At 38.2% G+C, this 19377-nt stretch overlaps 1 protein-coding gene across 1 annotated transcript in view; it reads right to left on the bottom strand.

The window, feature by feature from the left end:
- Positions 1 to 18559, bottom strand: part of RORB (RAR related orphan receptor B) — a 188749-nt gene extending 170190 nt beyond the window's left edge. The window contains exon 1 of the mRNA XM_001144112.7: positions 17809 to 18559. Within this exon, the coding sequence (XP_001144112.3) occupies positions 17809 to 17815 (7 nt within the window). The 5' untranslated portion in view covers positions 17816 to 18559. The remainder of the gene's footprint in view (positions 1 to 17808) is intronic.
- Positions 18560 to 19377: the final 818 nt, after the last annotated feature.

Genomic DNA, 19377 nt, shown 5'->3' with positions numbered 1-19377 from the left:
TTTTACTGGTTACAGATGTCATTTGGGAATGCCATAGTGTGTTGTACTCTTACTTAACAATTTGCATCTGTCATTTTGAAACATTATAGGTTCACTTTGCAAGAAAAGTGACAGCATTTTGGAATGGTGGGTTTTGAGAATTTTGAGTTTTTCTAATAGAAAGCATATTTTTTCATGGAAGGGAAAGGAAAGACTCAGCTATTTTAGATTCTCGGAAGAATCTTCAAAAGTTATGTGTAAAGTTTGAGAAAATAAAATATTAATTAGCTCCCATTGAAAAAGGGGTGAGCTCCTTCATAAAACACTCCCCTGAAAGAACAAATCAACCTTCCACAGCTATGTAAAAAACACAATGGGTATAATAATATTCAGTGAGATAGTATGTGAGGAAACATGGCACAGACTCAGGAGATAGAGTGCCTGGGTCTGAATTCCAGTTTTGCCATTTACTAGATGTGTGACTTTGGACAAGTTACTTAACCTTCCTGTACCTTAGCCTCTTCATCTATCAAATGGACCTAATAATAAACACTGCTTAATCAGAAATTTGCTGTGAGGATTAACTGAGTTAATATTTGTTAGAAATTAGATGCAAACATGACACGTAAGTGCTATAATGGTGTTAGTTTGTTGAATAAATACATTTTCTTCATTGGATCTTTTTCAACAACTATGTAATGCTTACAGCACACTAGATACACCAGATGTTTGTTGATTTATTAATTGGCCAGGTTTTGATTTACCTTTCCTCATTCATAATTAATTTGAATTTTCAATGACCTACTATGGAGAAGATATAGAGTTGAAGTTGAGGATTCAAAGCTGTCTGACCTCAAGGGGTTCAGAAGTTATACTTGAGGGTTAATTAATTATTCAATATTATGTTGCATAATTATTAGTCAATGGCATATTGAAATAACTGTATTGAATTATATACAAAATTATATTGAAATAATTCAATACTATAGCTTCATTCTAGTAACTGTGGTCAAGCTGCCTAGTACTTCTAGAAATAGGGCTCCTTGGCCAATATCTAAGTTCGATGAGGTTTACAATTGTCTTATTCTCCTCTATCATTCATTTTACATATATATAATTATATATTATTAAATATATATTATATAAATATCATTTAGCATATTTTAAGTATACTGTTATCCTCTTAAGGCTTAAATACTTCTACTCACTCATTCAACATTTACTGAGTTTCAGGTTTTGTGCTAGGTGATGGGAATACTAAGTTCAATAAGACATATATCCTGTCTTTAGGGACTTGACGGTCAAGTGTTGCGGTCAGCAAACTACTGCCCGCTCCAGTTTAGCCTGCCACCTGTTTTTGTAAATAAAGTTTTATTGGAACATTGCCATGATTTTTCATTTACACATTAACTGTGGCTATATTTGTGCTACTCTGACATTTTATGCTACAATGTCAGAGCAACAGAGACCACATGGGCCACAAAGTCTAAAATATTTACTATTTGGGGCTTTACATAAAAGTTTGCAGATATGTGGTCTAGTGGAATGTACTGAAGTGTCTCTTTGAGGAGGATACTGTTTGGATTTCAGGGCTGCTGATTCTGAGGTTGGTAGTTATTCACAATCTCTGCAGAAAACTAGCACTTTCAAAAACTTGAGTGAAATAAGCAGTAGCTGTTGTCCAAAGCTTCTCAGATATGATTGTGCCTGGTCATCTAAGAAAAGTTAACGAAGAATGAATTATCATTCTGGGTTCTTCAAAGAGTTTGCAATAGTTGTTGCCCAAATACTTGACTAATGCAGTTTCTAAGCAATAAGGATACCATGTTAATACGGACCTGAAAAACCATGGCTGAACACTGTGGAATAGAAATTGTGGATCCTACGGCATTATTTTTCATTTCAGAACTATTGTAAAAGTAGATTACATAGTATATACAATAACACTGCAAAGGATGTAATTTTTGAAGCATTTTAGATTTTATATATTAAAATAGAACTAATGAGTTTCATTTAAATATACCAATGGAATCTAAATCTCAAAATGTTTTAATAGCATATCATACATTTGAAAAGAAAATGTATAAACTCTTTTACAGAAATTTTACAATATCTACTTTCTCCTTGAATTCATACTTTCACTTCCTGCACATGATTTTATTCTAATGTCTAAATTCTCATGTTTGAAAGTCTTTTATTAGTTACTAGGTTATACCACTCTCCAAAAAAAAGTAAGTATATATTTTAGACTTAACCATTTTTTTCTCTGTGAACACAGGTTCTGAGTTAAAATTCCTTCTAGATTGAATTATTATCATTATCACTAGAACACAATTGATAAAAATCACACAAATATGTTATAAATGTTATATTTATTAGGTTGGTGCAAAAGTTATTGCGGTTTTTGCTGCCGTAATGGCAAAAACTGCAATAACTTTTCCATCAACCTAATACTAAATATAAGAATAAATATTAAAAGAAAAATTATCTGTTAATGGACCAGAGCGAGGTTTTTTTCTTTCACTTAATTCTGGTACTTTTGCTTGACTATTATTTACTACTAGGCTGTAATGGGGTTTCACATCGATTCTATTTATATTTTTGTTTTTAGGAATACAAGTGTTGAAAAACTTATTCACAAAAATATGCAGAGGAAAGTGGAACTAATTTTGCCATAGCAATTGAACTCACTTCTTTAAACTCATTCTGAGATATATGCCTCAAATCACATAACATTCTATTATCAAAAACTATTTTAATGACCAATAACTGATAATTTGAATACATCTTCCTTCAATTTCATTGAAAGTAAAGGAAACTACCTGACTTGCAAAAGACGATTTTGCTCATTCATTAAAATCGATCATTTTCTCAGCATCAAAATCAATATTTCAAATTGTCTGTTTTTTACTGCAATGGAAGTTTTCCGTGTTGGGAACCATGCACATAATAATATTTGAAATGAGTGAGAGAGTTCAATCTTTCTTTGTGGAGTGGAAATGAGATTATTGTAAAGGGGGAGGCAGAAAAGAGGAAGCAGCTTTCTCAGAGAATACACAAAAAAACTGAGGATCCTAAAGTGATTCTATTCGGAAAACCTTCATATAGTCCTAGGGCAACATTTCTCAATCTCAGCATTATGGGCATTTTGGACAGGATAGTTCTTTGCCTTGTGGGCTGTCCTGTATACTGCAGGATGTTTAACAGCATTCCTGACCTCTACCTGTGGGATGTTTGTAGCATCTTCTCAGTTGTGATAACTCCACATTTTTCTAGATATTGTCATTTATCTCCTGCAGGGCAAAATCACTGCCTGTTTTGAATCACTGTATTAGGGGTGTTAGTACTAATATATGAAGACTACTTTAGCAGTGAACATCATAATGAATTCTTCCCTATTAAATACCAATGAGTTTATAACAAACAGTCTTATGAGCAAATTGAGATTCTTCATTTACCACAGAGTGTAGGAATATTTAAAGCATTCCCACAACTCCACCAATGGGAATCAATTCATCATTCATCTTATATTTTGAGAACTGGTATGTCTGTGTTGATATTCTTTAACATCCTTAGGAATTGCAGTCTTGCAGCTTTGTCAGGGGATAGACACAAGCTAGTTTAATGGAGACAAATTGAAGACTAGCTGACTAATTTTTCTATATGAGTATCCTGATTTTTCCTCTAACATTTAAAATAAATTTCCCCAATTAGGAGCCTTTAGAGACAAAAAGCACAGTATTAATCCACTGTTAAAGAATTTAATAAGGCAGAATTCTTCTTTTCTCAATGATGGAAAAAGTTTTTTTTAATTCATCTTTCTTCTTATTATTGTTATCACTTTTATTATTGCCATTTCTGGTACCTATTGTGAACTGTAATATACGATTCTCAAAAAGACCAGACTCTAAGGTCTTGTGAGTATGGGATGGAATCCTATTCACCTGTGTATCTTCCAACCTTAAGATAGTGTCTGGTGCATAATAGATCCTTGATAAATGTTGGATGATGAAGGAAAGAGTAGTTGTGCAATATCAAATCAGTTAATTTTATAAATGAGCCATTAAACTTTCAACTTTAACCTTATTATCATACTAGATGACCTCAGGCAAATGGATGAGCTAAAACACAATGAGTGAAAGATAAAGCATAGCCTTATTACTATGCCAGAGTAACTGAACATTCATTCACCTTGACACTTTTTTTTTTCTTTTCTTTTGCTATATAGATGAGGGCTTGCTATGTTGCCCAGGCTGGTCTTGAACTCCTGCCCTAGCCGCCTTATGTGCCAGGACCACAGGCCCGGGTCACTGTGCCTCCCACACTTTGACACTTACAACTAATCTACAGAGACTGTGTGGGAAAAGTTGAAAGGAGAGAAAAAAAAGAAGAAGAAAATAGTTTCTAAGATGTTAATATCAAGGGGTGATTTCTAACAGTTTTATGTTTTCTTCAATTGCTCTTTTATGGATTTTTATTTAATTTAAATCATATAGTACATACAATTTTGCATTTTACTTATTTTTTGTTAGTCTTTATGTTTAGTAGGTCAGGACGATGTCTTTTTTGCTCACCATTTTATCCCCAGTACCTAAAATAAATGATTAAGTACATGTAGAGATTTAATGCCAGTGAAGTATATTGAATACATCATGAGTATATAATAGTATACACAGTGAATACATATTACATGAAAGTATGTGGTAAAGAGCATTACAACTAAGGTTTCCCTAAACATCACTGTGAGGCTGCAATACGTTTTTAGGCACAGGTCTTTAGGTATAAAGTCTTTTTTGTACTTTAGTTTAGTTCTTTGGAAAGATCCCAGAAGGTGAATTACTGGGCTAAAGAGTATGATATTTTTAAGGGTTTAAGTTAAAAGACTGTATCACTATAAATTCCTGCTACAGAATATGAGGGTGTCATCACAACTGCTATTATTTGACAGGTGAAGATGCTACTCATTCTGTTTGCATTCTTTAATAAGTGAAGTTGAGCTCTTTTTTTCAAATGTTTATTAACCACTTATATTTCCTCCTTTTATAAATCAAATATTTATATTTTTGATCTGGTACAATTTTTTGAAGTGTGGAAACTGCATTTTAAAACTGTTTAAAAAGCACTCTTTTATATTTTAGAGTTTTCTTTGATCTAGGTACTCTGGACACATTCCTATTCATACCTGTCCTGCGTAGCTCACAAGATTGTTGGGTGTGTCATTGAGACAGTGGCTACATAAGCTTATTGAGAGCTATAGAGTACGAAACACAGGCAAGAGATTATTATAAATTTTAACTGCTATTACATTTTGTAGAGATGAGACTGCATCTGTCAGCTCCTCTCAGGTTTACATAGTTCCTCTCTTAAATGTTTTCAGAATTTTCCTTAAGAGCAACTGCAGAACAGACTGACAGGATTAGTGAATATGAAGAAACATACCACTATATCTAAAATGGAGCAAGCAAAGAAGATATTTTACATGCTGTAAAACAAAGAGGATCACCTGAGATAAGTGTACAGTCTTTTCCAACCTGATGTTGTTAAACACAGTAGATACTAAATATAAGAGGAAGAAACCCATTGTGGCTCATTTTCTTTCTAATAGCATCTGTGGTCAAATTTAGTCAAGTTGTGGGTGTCAGGACCATTCTATAATACGATCAATTGGAGTCCTGCAGAATAAATGAAGAGTAGGGTTGGTATTTCAAGCTATGTTTTTTATAGTACAGTTTACATTAAAGAGGCCTGAAAAATCACCAACAGTAGACTAATAACTGTGCTTTTAAAGAATTGCAAATTAACTTCATTTGAAAGCATAAAAATCAACTGCATAAATGATAGCTTGATGTAAGGAATATTATGTTTCAGCCAAAATGCAAAACAAATTAAATTGCAATATTGTTAAGGAGGAGCAGAACTCTGCATTTCTTTAGAATTAATGTCAAATGTAATTTTTTTTTCTTTATAATGCTCGGCATGATTAGACATGGCACCTTCTTAATGTTGTCAAGGTTCCTTCCTTAAGAAAACATCTTATGCTTGTACACAACATAGAAGGATGATAATAGGCCTTTGATTTAAATAGTGTGTTGATGAGAGTTCCAGTCTCAGTCAATCAGACAAAATTAATTAAACTCAGGTGGATAAATGGTGGTATGCTCAGCTATTAACACAGTTTTTTCATTGAAATGCTTATAGCTGAAGATAGAGAACCCGCCTCTTAACAGGCATAAAAACTAGAGGAAAGAATTGACAAGCTGAGGGTCAAATGAGTGCATTCACATCACAAACTAAAAATGCATGTTGGCTATTGAATGAAGAGAAATTTTTTATTGTCTTCATAGCTATTTCTGATAAAATTGCTGCCTTAAAGTGGATACAGATTCTTAGTGAGGAAAAAAATCTATAAATATGCAATTCTTTCAAAATTTTGAAATATATATAAAAGGAGATCTATTTGTTTATAAAATTAAATATTTGGAACTTTCCAGGGAATAATTATGGAAAGATAAAAAATTTACTACTTATACTTTGAATCTGTTATTATTTTGACTAGACAGATCTAGTTCATAATCTATAGATTTTTCCATAATACTTATTTTATTTTAGTTTTTCCTGAGATTGGTAAATGCCATTATCATTATTTTGGGAGTGAAAGCTGTGGAGAGCTATGGTTTACCCAAGGGGATCCTGTGATTAAATAATAGTTTTACTGTATTATTCTCTATTCTTCATGTGGTCAAAACACTGGTGAGAGTTGTGGTAACAAGTTTTATCTTAAGGGCCAATGCTGGCCAAACGGTAGCGGAGGTTGCATTCAGACTTAGCAAGTATTAATGCCATAGTTGATTAGGGATATCTACTACGAATACAGGGGTGGCAAAAAATAGTATGGCCAGAGAGAGAGAGAGAGAGCATAGATTAATAAAAATAGAACTGGATTCAGGCAGGAACCCTTGTTTCCAGTCAAATGTTGATATTAGTCTCTTTTAACAAATAATTATGACCAAGTCATCGATTTTTCTCATTTAAGAAAATGAGACATAATCAATATTGGACATTTGAGAAATTCAAATGGAACAAATATTATCTAAGGAATTCCTTAAGACTTTTATAAGAAATGTAGTTTTGCTGTGCTTGAGACTGTTATCTTGGAGGGTATTGCTTCTTAGACATCATAAGTGCTCAATATTTAAGATTCGCTGAGTTACATTTACACCTTCTTCACTATAGAAGGTGTCACCTACAACTCTGTCAGATAGTTCCCTTTACTTTTAAAGCATTATTTTAGTTTCAAAAAGTATAGCTTTTACTCTTAATCAATACACAAATCAACCATGTTAGACAACCTTTCAAAAATCATTAATGAACATAAGGATACAGTACAATTTTGGTGGAAAAAATTCCAAATCAGTTTATTTTATTGCAAAAGAACACTTTCTAAAACCAATCACATAAATTTTAATTTATTCTGACATAAGTGGCAGCCAGAACTTATCTTTGGTTATATTAGTAAGCAAAGCAAAAACACAACTGGAAGGGTATTAATGCTGTCTGACTAGGATTCTCATTATTGATATTTCTGAGTTGTCCTTGGGATAATTTACTCCAAAAGCTCTTTTCCTTTGGTACTTAACTTTTTTTGAAATCACAAGAATGAAAGTATATATGCAAGGATAAAAGTGCTTAGAATTAAGCTTATTAAAAGTAGTCAGCATTTAAGTGGGGAAAAAACTCAGCATATTGAACTGTTTGTTTTAAATTTAATTTTAGAGCAAACAGATTAATAAGTTGAGATCTGAAAAAATTCTAAATAATTTATTTAAAATATTTTATTTTTTTAAAAAATAAAGTATTGCCAAGAAGCATGTACCTTAACGATATGATGTGTTTTTCCTGAACAAATGTTCCTCTATTCTACCAGACTGTGTGGCATTTGCTCATACTCAACAACTGTGGAAATTTGGAACAAGGTTTCTTCTCCTTTCTTTAAAAGTCTTTAATTCCTTTACATATGCCAGGCACAATTTATATACAAGTTAACAGGAAATGTTTTGTGTAATAATTTTATTATTTGTCCTGGCAATGATAATGAAAGCCAGTTATTCATTAGAAACTCAGTATGTCTAAGTTCTTGAAGCTTGTGTGTTCTTGTTTAGTTCTGGATTCTGGAAGTCAACAGCTGCTGGATGGTTAAATATGATTTGAGTGTTTATTCTGGTTCAAGCTATATGATAAAATTTTTACTTTGGAAACTTAGAATATGAGTTTTCATACTAATGCAGAATTACAAACTCATATGAAGCACTATGTGATCCTTTCCTTGGAGAGGTGAAATGAAACTTTTTAAATGTAGCCTGTCAAATACAACTGGTTTCACTAATTTTCATTACACTGGGCAAATAACAATAGTATGTCTGCATTTCATGTTCTCAGAGCAAATTACCAGCAACAACACATTTTGATCCTATTTAATAAGATTGTCTTTAAATTGCTTTTTAATGGAAAAACCAAAATAGCGGTTTACTGTTTACTAAGTATGACGCATATTTACATAAAAGCTAGAGTAAAAACACTAGACTTAAGTTATATGTAACACTTCAAGTAAAACGACTGTTCTCCAATGGTTTAGCCTCCATTCACCAACCAGAATAGTACACTGACCCAGGCATAACATGAAGTGGTTGTATGTGTCCATTGTCACATAACCTAGGAACACCAGAGACAAATTGCAATAAGGCGTGGGTGAATGAGTGTCCAGAAAACTGGTTGTCTTATTAAATAGCTGTTTAATCAAGGCTAGTAAAAGTTACAGGAGCTTTCCAAGCCTTCATCTTTTTGGAAAAACCTCAAGAAATGAAATCATTCATGCACTTCTCGAATTCTTCTATTTCCAAGAAAAAATCTGGAATTACCATAGCCACTATGTTATCTGGATATTGTTACAACCGAAGGGCACAATTCCTTAGTCTAATATATTGTAGTTAATATTCAGCATTTAAAACAATTATTTGTGTTTCAGGACTTAAAAGGTATGACTCTGTGGTCCTGCCCACTATGTGGAAATTTGAAGATGAGATTCATGCTAATGCAGAGGGTTATGGCCAAGAGTGACAGTTTGGCTGCCTGCAAGTTTCAAATGGAGGCATTTGCTTATGTGAGTTTATCCCAGCTCAGAGTCTGTTTTTCAGCTTTGTGGTCTGAGAAATTTGATCTTACCAGTGTTTCAGAGTAGATCAGACATTAGTATGAGGACCCATGTTAACTAAGTTCACAAGAGCTAATGTGTAAGACCAGAATGACAGACTATCCTTTCAAAATGACTGAGCTTTAACTGAGGACTGTAGTGGACACTTTTTTCAGCCTGATCAGCAACTCACTCACAGTGCTGGGATGGAACCAGCTAATATTTGCCTCTCACACTCAGGTTTTTATTACTAAGAGTCTCCAGAATTTTCCTTCTTTAAATATGCTGAAGAAAGAGAATAGCTCAAAAGTCAGCAAGTGTTGATTTTATAACTTAATCTTCAGAGTACAGTATTATATCCAAGTATGTGGAATGGAAGAATTTGAAGAACATCATTGTGGCCTTCAGATACGGCCTACATACTCTATTACTTCAATGGGTTTTGTTCTACTTGATATCTAGTAATCTAAGGTACTCTCTAGAGCAGATATCACTACTTTCAGATAATAGTATTAAAGAAAATGAAACTCAATATACATCAGTCATTTCCTTTTTTAAAAAATAAATAAGAATTTTCCTTATAAAAACAAATGTATATGGATATTATAAAGTATTTTTACGTTTTCTTTTTCTTGGTGATACTTTTTTTTTTTAAAACAAGCTGTACCCTCTTCCTTACACTGATACTCGTCTCACCTTCAATATACTTTCTTTTTGTAATTTTAAAAATTGCCTTAAAGGATTTTGTTTTCAATTGTCACTTGAGAACAATTTTACTACTAAAAGTTTTGAGAGCAATACTATTATTTGTGCTACATCAGGTTATGTTCTTTTTGGAATAGTTCTACTATAAACTCAATTTCACATAACACCAACTATATAAGGCAACTGAGGAGTACAACTAACAGTAATTTAATGGACCTCATTTATGATGAACAAATTAACCCAAAGAGGGAGTTCTACTTATCTTTAGAGGCCCATCTCAAACATCACTTCCCCTTTGAGAGCTAGTCCGACTTTCTGGTAGCGTCCTTGCCATGTTCCATTCTGCTTTCTCTTTGATCCTAGCTTCGACTACTGACTGCTTTATCAACCTGAGCATCCCTGGGGTTCAGCCCTGTACCTTACTTTGGGTGGATGTATTCAATAAATCTTTAATAAATAAATATGTGAGTCATGTACATTTCTTTTTATATATATGGCTGTAAAAGATGACATCATCTTTGAGCTTATTCTTTTTAAAATTAAAACTGAAATATTTTGGGGAAGATGGTATCATTCTTGTACTTGAGAGTATATCTTAATTTGGGCTCCTAAAAATGAGTCGATCAATGAGTTTGACAAAGTTTTCAGAACAGATGAGAATCAAGCTTAGCTGGTTTCAGATAAGGAGAGACATTTGTATTTGAAAATATTAAAACAAAACAAAACAAAATAAAGCTGGTCAGAAAATTAAAATTAAATAAATCTGCATTTTTTTGCAGCTAATAATACTCATTTATTTCATGCCAAGTTCTGGTTATAAATGCCAAGGCCTTTTTAAAAAGCTCTTGCTGTTTCTTTTTTAAGGATAATTTTGTGCTTAAATTCAGAATACCATTTGTACATCTAATTCAGTCCTAAAATATTGTATATCTCTGGTTGTCACATGATTACAACATAATCTAGTGAAATTTAGTTAATGGTGTAGCAGTCTTTAAAAGAAGAATTCTATATTGGGCAGTTGAGTGAGAATTTTTTAAATACACAATTTAAAATTAATTTCTTGCAATTATTTATTGAAAAAAGCTTTACTATAAGGTAAACTATGTAACAGTTTTCTTTAAGCATCCCAAGTTTTTCATATACTCCACAGTGCCAAGATATTTGGTTTATATGAGCACAAAGTAATACGTACGGTAGTAAGAAAAGCATAATTTAGTAAACAACCAGATTAATTTGATCTTTCTTTACTGATGTCCGTGATTCCTCTAAATTAGCCAGGACCACATGATACCATAACTAATCACACAAAAATGACATTAGTAAATACCCATTTTAGTAATTTTAATGTCAGCATACCCAGCCAGTTAATAAAATATTTACTACCCAGAGGTGAACATGCTTAAGTCAAAGCAAATTACTTTTGTTCTTTTATAAGAGCATATTTTTGAGTAAGATTTTAGCCTTATATTTTGGCGAAGGCAAGATGTTCATTTTGGCTTTTGTAAAAACATGCCTATTTCAAGAATGTTCTAATGTAAATTTAACACAAAATGTATCATTTAATTATTACTATAAAGTTGTAATCTATTTACAATATTTATAAAATAACTACTAACCAAGCAGCATGCAGGACATATTGAGTATAAAATACTGTACCTTCTAAGTGTTATTTTTTAATGTTTTAAATGCTTATTATGCAAGGTGTACAACAATGGTGGGTAGAATATATATTGAATAATTCTTGCTCCTCAGATATGCACTAATAAATTTGCACTTATTACAGAGCCACCAAATCTGGGACTTGAGATATTAATGGCCACGTAGGTATATTTTAGAGGTTACCTGAGCAAGCCAAAATTCTAAGTGGTTTGAAATATACAATAATTTTGTCACATTATGATCACAATATTTCCTTTCATAAGAATCTACCCCCAGTGCCATTAGTTAACCACATGGTTATTATATGTAGCTTGATTCACTATAAATGCCGTTATAACACCTGTGGTTTCCCTCATTAAGAATTGAATGGATGGGGTCAGGGGTTGAAAGGGCAGCATATGCGCTATGAAAGAACTAGTTAACATAGCCTATTATATTGGTGCACTGGTAAATCTCATTTCTATTCATCAGATGATTAGTTCAATCAATATTTATTCCTCTATGCTTCCTTTGTCTTGTGCTACAAAGGAGACATCCTTCAAATTCATGGCATAAACCTTGTTATCTATGAATTTGTTGCTTAATTTGAGAGGGAGTATTTTATTTACTTGGCAGTCCTGAATTCTCTGATTCCCTTTCCCTCTAATTATCATTAGGTAGTATAATGGAGTTTTGTGTAGATTATTTATAAATAGATGTTATTAACAGTTTCTTTTTTATGCGACTCTAGTACCACGTGTATTCATATCTTCCCTTTGAATGCTCTGGAAAGTTGCTCTGTTTCTCTAAATATGTTTGAGTTTGGAAGTCTGGATTGTGAAAGCAAAGATAAGAATGATTTTCTCTCTCAAATATTCATTCTTCTTGTCTGAGTGGGTGGTTATAGGCACATACATATACATATTGCGTATCAGTGTGTATCAACAGACGCCTCCAAAGACTGCTATTATCTGCTGGGGATTCTGTTAAGTCAGAGATTCTATTCAAAGTAAGATAAATATTTGCAAAAAGCTGTAATTGGAAGATGATTACAAAATTACAGGAATAATACTTTTTGTTTAGAGTGCTTATTTCATCAAAGGTCATCATTCATTATATCACAAAAGACTTATTTCATTAGTCAGCTTGATTTCTATCCTTTAGATAAGAATAGATAGAATAACAGAACTACATCTAGAATAAAAAACATACATTAATTATGAAGCATAATTTCCATTTCTAATATTTACTTTTCTATATATTTTAACATCACAATAAATGTTTTGTTAATGTTAATTAAATGAATGCCAGTATAAATAAAGCCTTTACTTTTTTTGTCTTTGTAGAATAAATACAGAAGTAGTTTAGTCTTAAGAAATTATCCTCATATTATTAAAATGTCACCTCAATCACTAATAACTTATGCACTCACAATGTATGTGCTTATGAACCTTTGATGTGTTTCAATTTGGCCAGAATTTGACAGTCTTCACTTTGGAATTAATTCTTATTTCCTAATATGTTTACTCGTAAGGCTTAAATTTCACCAATGCACAGTGGCACTGATATTATTGTTCACAATTTTAAGCCTCACTTTATATACAAATTTGCAGAATCCCAGCAGACCCATGCATATATAATTTTTAACTAATAATTTTTAAAGTTATAATATTAAACTATTAATTGAATGCTATAATATGTACTTTAAATTAGAGGTGTATTATTCATTGCAATGGAATAATCTAGTAATACGCTGTGATTTATACTTTTATATCTTAGAACTATTGTAATGAGAGGTCTAAAAACCATATAGGCCATCTTGTATTTCTAAAAGGTGAATACAGGTTTATAAAAGATGATGTCATAGCTGAAAAAGCAATTTACTTATCTTTTTATGTAGAAAAGCTTTTTGTATCAAATCGTATTAAATCCCTGTTGACAACTGTGTATATGCTACTTTTGGGGGGAAAAAGTAGGTATTATTATGAGATTTAAATATCATTTTCGTGAAGACCAACCCAAAAACTTTGTAATTTGGTGTAGTAAAATTATTGTTCCTGTAAAATTAGGTTTCATGGCTTGGAAACACTTAAATTTAAAATATAATCTATGCAAATACACTCCTGAATAGTTGTTTTTATGGCTGATCATAGTTTAGTATTATCAAATTGCTGCCAAAATAAGTAAATGTTAGCATTCATATTTGGTTAAGAGTATAAAATAATGTTTTTATTTATATTAAATGATCACATAAACCACTTTAATAATGATGCAAAAACTCATCTCTTAGGGATTCTCTAATGAGCAAAAGCTATATTGTGGTTGATGGAAAATCCAAAGATTAGTAAGTTTTAAGTAAATGCCAAGAAAGGAGTTTTAATCTTGTGTCCCTCAGGTTTATAAAGTTTGCTGTTCAAAATTTCTTCATCTACATTTTCCTCCTGGTTTCCCAATTCGTGATTGTTAGAAAATATAGAAAAGTAAAAGCCTTGGTGGTACTAATACCTATCCCAGAAGTCCAGTATGTCAAGCACTTCTGTGTCATAATACTTGTTACAAACTCACCCATGATGCTGGGGGAGGAAGGAGGAGAGAGTCGCTAGATGTAACCATTTAAGAAAATATTTTTATTCTTATGGCTATATATTATTTCAACAATAGTTGAAATACAGCTTTAGGATTTCTTTTTAAACTGTTTGAATAATTACATTTCTTGGAATGAAGACAGCTTACTGATGATTACTTAATGAGCAATTATTAATGGACTACTAACAGAGATGTCCTTCCAGCAATGTTTTTTTAATTGCGGGAGGTGGAATGTTGGTTAGAAATATTTAATTGGAACTTGTGGAGGAAATTAAGAGAGAGAACTTGTTTAGGTAATCTAAAGGCCCTGCCAGCAGGACATTCAGAGCTCCATACTTCTGAAGGGCTGCCATACCTCTGAGAGCAAGAAGCCTCTTTTCTAAAGTTTAGCACTTGGCAAAAATTAACTACCTGCAAATAATAGAGGAAAACTAGACTTTAAAAAAGCCAAGCCCAATCCTTGTTTATAACAAGCATAAAACCAGATTTCTAATCCGCCCCAGCGACAATCACCTATTGATTGCGACGACATCTGTGCCCCTGTTTTTGGAAGCAGGGTTTTCCGTGGAGGCAGGACTGAAAAATCCGACCATTTCCGCGCCCCTGTGTAATAAACAGCCCACAGATCTTTCAAGAAGGAACCCTGAAACCCACACCTCGGCTCACTTCTTTCTCACCTAGTGATGGGCCCAATTAAAGGTCCTCCCTTCCGCCTTCAGAAGTTACTCCTTTCAGTAATGAAATCTACGGAGAAGCCTCTCTAGAACTTCTGTGGTACCCTCTCACAGACAAAGGATGAAAGGCTTTGTGCGCCACCAAATACAACCTCCTCCGCCCCAGGCTAGAGTAAGCAACTGCGCTGTGTCCGGGACTCAGTTCAGCCGTGGGGCAGGACAAGGACGTCAAAGATCAGGGACTCTTAACCCCTTTCTTTCCCCGTAGCTTCCCTGGGGATAGTCTCTTAAATGCCCTAGGCGGGGGAGGAGTAGGGGGTGGAAATAGGTTTGCCGGATTGGCCCCGAGGGAGACCACTGAATCCCAGATCACCTTTCCGTCGCGCAAAGCGCCCTGATTCAGGACAGTTGTCAGCTGCAAACTGTGGAGCCCAGGCGCTAACTAGGACCACCTGGGAATGGAAAGCGCGCGCGTGTGGATGAGGGAAATGCAGTGGACCCACCGTAAAGCCCAGGTCAAAAACGGCCCCTCTCCCAACATAGGGTGCTTAGTAGCCCTGCACGAGCGAAAGCTGATTCTTTTCCCGCTTTCACTTCTCAAGTTCACTCTCAAGTTCAACTCCCAACTCCACAAGACGTTAGAGTAGCCTGGATCTTTTCTCAATCCCATTCTTACGGAACAGCCTCTCATACTGTGGTAGGGCACTGTCCGGGGAAAATATGAAGAGGTAGTAAGGAAAGACACTAGGGGTCAGGAAAGGGCAACCAGGAATGGCGATAGAGCGACCTGGTCATCTTTTAAGCTTACATTTTCTCCAGCGCATTCCCCTAAGGCCGCCTGAGAGCTGCCTCAAGTTAGAAGTTGTAAGGGGTCCTAGGGCGCCTGGCGAGGCTGGCGCCCTCTTTGATAGGTCTGTGGGCTTAAACTGGTTTTCTCAAGGTGAGCATGAGGACCAGCGCCTGGCTTTCAATCCTTCCAGCTTCTGGAGTCCTCAAAGCGACCGCCGTGGCGAACCAGGACAGTCATCTGCAAACTGCTCCTTCAGGAGAGGCTAGATCAAGCTACAACCCATCCCCACCCCGCGCCGCACTCCTTCTACGATGTAAGGAGTGAGCGGATTTTATGCCCTAGGTCCTAGTGCTGGGTCCGAGCTGAGGTGGCGCATAGTTTCCGACGTTCAGAAAGTATGAACCCAGCCACAGGGGGAAAGTTAGAAGGGAAGAAGGGGAGGGACGAACTGGCAGCTCCGGACTGGGACGGGGGAAACCAAAAGAATGGATGGGATGGTGAGATGGGCTAGAAAAAGAAAAACAAAAGACCGGGCGTCTCTTACTAAGCCAAGGTTCTCTACTCTCCAATTGCCCAAGTATAGTTTCTTGAAAGAATTTAGACAGTGGAGCGTGTAACCAACCCCCAACCGGGACAATCAGCTGGAGCCAGCGCGCACACACACGGGTGCCCCACTCCCAGCGAGCCGGCCAATCAAGACCATCCCATCAGGACGTCCTTGTTTCTTATCTACGGTCAACCCCCTCCCCCATGGACAGTCTCTCTCCGTTCCTTCTTCTCCTTCCCTTTCCTGACACATCCCAGCGTCCAGCCAGCAAACCCTTGAGTCCAGGCTCGGGGCTCACCGGGTGCGGGAGGGAGTGGGAGTGAGACCCGCTGCCTCCTGGGGTGCTCCTCTAGGGGCGTAGGGGGACTGGGTGGGAGAGGATCACTTTCAGTGGAAGGAGGAGACCAGTGATTGCATCCCAACTCTCCCAAGTGCTCCCTGCCTAGACCACCTCTCTCCGGGTCTGGGATGCAAGAAGGTCTGGAGCTGGCCGTTACTAACTTTCTGTTGTCAAGACCCAGGGGTACGTGCGAAGGATAGAGAAGAGCCCCCGATTAACCGCGGTGTGGCCAGGAAGAGGGACTGGGGGTGGGGGTGGGTGCCCAGAGCTTGCACAGATCCCCATGTCAAGCGGACACCCGCCTGGCTCTTCAGTAAAAGAGTGAAGAAAGGCCGAGCACAGCGCGAAGGAAACCTCAGGTCTCCGGCAAGGCAGGAGAGGAGACCAAGTGACTCCCCGAAACCCACCTTCCAGCCCTTCGAGAGGCCCAGAGTCCAGCCGGAGCAAGCGTAACGCTAGTCCCTGGCGCGCATCCCCGCAGACCCCAGCTCGCCCCGGGGTCCCGCCGCCGCCGCCGCCACCGCCTGCGACTGCGAGGGTCCTGGCCCGAGGGTGCACCAGCACCTCCTTCCACTACCGGCCCTTTATCTGACAAAAGAGCCGGAGCCCATGACTCTCCGACTGTGAGCAGTGTGGCCTTTCCAAGCCTCCAGAACTTTCTCATTACAACTTTTCCGGGGTCGCACTACTCCCTGGGCCGCGCGGGCTCGGGCATGAGGACCTGGCCAGGGCGCAGCGCCGGCACGAAGGCGCGCGCGGGAGAACTAACTGTTTCCTCAGCCGCGTGCCGGGGAACTAACTGTTTCCTCAGCCGCGTCCAGCCTCGCAGCACTGCTCTTCTGCTTGCTACTCCAGCGAAGGGACATGCCTGCTGGCCAGGACGCTAGTGGGCCTCGTAGCCTGGCGAGTGTGTGCCCGCGCGTGTCCACCCTGCCCCCGGCCGGTGCGCCCCGCGCGCCCAAACCCGGCCGGCGACCACTGCGCGCCGGGCGCTTCCAAACGGCTCCTGTCCAGAGGCATCCCTCTTTCGGCTTTCTCCATCCCGCGTCCGCTTCCGCACCCGAGAGCGACAAGCAAAAAAGATTCAGTGCAACTCAAGGACTGGTAAGAACCAACTAGCCTGTCTCCCCTCTCCAAAAAAGCGCCCTCCCGCGTCCCTCCAGAACTCCCGAAAGACATCAACACCTTCCCGCAACTTTCTACGCCCAGGCCATTTGCAGCCCCACCTGCGAGAGCGAATTCGGGGAACTGCGCCTGGGCAACCTCTTTCCCTTTCTGCTGGGTGCCCTCCCCTCCCCCATCTCCCCGTCTGGCTGGAGTTGGCCGGACTCGGGGAGCCTCGGTGCCCGCATACTCGCTTACCTCGCATGGTGTGGCCGCTCTCCCGCTCCGCGTAGTCATGAAGCTGCTCCCAGCCCGAACCCCGGAGAGCCCAAAAATCCCGCTCAGCACGAGTGAAGAAGGTGGTCGGCGAAGAGCTGCTCTGCCGAGAAAACCATCCCTTTAGGCGGACGCCGTGGCTGCAGGGTGACGTTTGCCGCCGCCGCCGCTATGTTAACAGTTTTGATGTTGGTGGTGACTGTTTTGATGATTGTTTGTTTGTTTGTTTGTTTTCAGGAAGGGTGAAAAAAAAATGTTCTGGCTGTCTGGTGCCTGGGTTTTGTTTTGGTTTTGTTTTTCTTTTTCTTTCTCTCCAATGTGCTTGCTTTTTAAAAAATGCCACCGCCTCCGGCTCAGAAGATTTCTTTTGTGATCACTTGGACTGAGGAGGAGGAGGAAGGGCAGCAGCAGGAGGAGGAGTTGGTGGTGGTTTTGTTAGTTACAAAGAAGAGGGAGAAGGAGCAAGGGGGAAAAAAGGAAACAGAAAGAAAAGAAAGAAAGGCGGTGTGGATGGCAGAGCATGTGCGTTTTCACATGACATCTGTGCCTGTTAGCGGATCCACAATGTGAATTTTCACTGTTCAGTTACAGGGAGGAAGGGAGCAGCGAGAGAGAAAGAGAGGGGAGAGATGGAGAGAGAGCGCTGAGAGGGGCTTATACGCGAGGGCGGGCTTGGCCGCGACTTCCAGGCCCCGCCTGCTGTCAGCGCAGCCGCCAATCAGCGCCCAGCAGCGCCTGGAGAGGCTGGGACCGCGGGGAGGGGACGTGGTGGAGGCGGGGGGTGGGGCGGGGGCTGGGGACCCGGGAGTCCGAGGCGGCCGGGGCTGCGACGGGGAATTCGAGACTGTCCGAACTGGGTAGAGAAGAAGGGCCGACCGGGAGAGTCGGGCAGATCCGCAGGTGACAGGCACTTCCGACTCCAGCAGAGAAGGGGACACTGATCACGGAAAACCTTCGGAGGCAAGAGACGCGGGGCTCCCCGGGTTTCACGTTCGGTCCCTGTCTCGCAACCCCCGCGGGCCCGGCAGAGTTAGTTTTGAATTTATGGCAGCGCTTTGCCGAGCGCTATTTGGGTAAACTTCGGTCTCCGGCGGGGGTTTCCGTGGGCAGGTGGTTTGGGTGTTGGTGGTAGAATAATGCAAACCCACTTTCATCACTTTTAGCACAACTAAAATGCAGTCCCATGGAAGTAGCTGTCCCCTTCCTTTAAAAACGTCCGTCAGATGCTCCCTGACCCTCTTCTAAAAAAAAAAAAAAAGAAAGAAAAAAACGTGTATATGTTCTTTTTTCTGGGAAATAGCATTTGGAGACTCCCCTGGCGATGGACTACAGGACTGAAGGAGAACAGCTCAAATTGGCGGTGTAGCCACCTTACTAATTCAAGAGAAATGGCTGTTGCTAGAAGGTGTGATTGCAGGGTGCTCTTTAGAAAGGTTTTAGAAGGAAGACATTGTTAACTTTAGTTAGAGGCGATTGGTAACTGAACATAGATAAACTTACTTGTATTCCTTAGGTGAAAATTGTCATCTATGACCATTTATTTGTATTTTG

This window comes from Pan troglodytes, chromosome 11 (genome assembly GCF_028858775.2).
Source record: "Pan troglodytes isolate AG18354 chromosome 11, NHGRI_mPanTro3-v2.0_pri, whole genome shotgun sequence".
Taxonomy (NCBI): Eukaryota; Metazoa; Chordata; class Mammalia; order Primates; family Hominidae; genus Pan; species Pan troglodytes.
The sequence above is the reverse complement of the archived record's forward strand: the minus strand, read 5'-3'. Positions and strand labels throughout refer to the sequence as shown.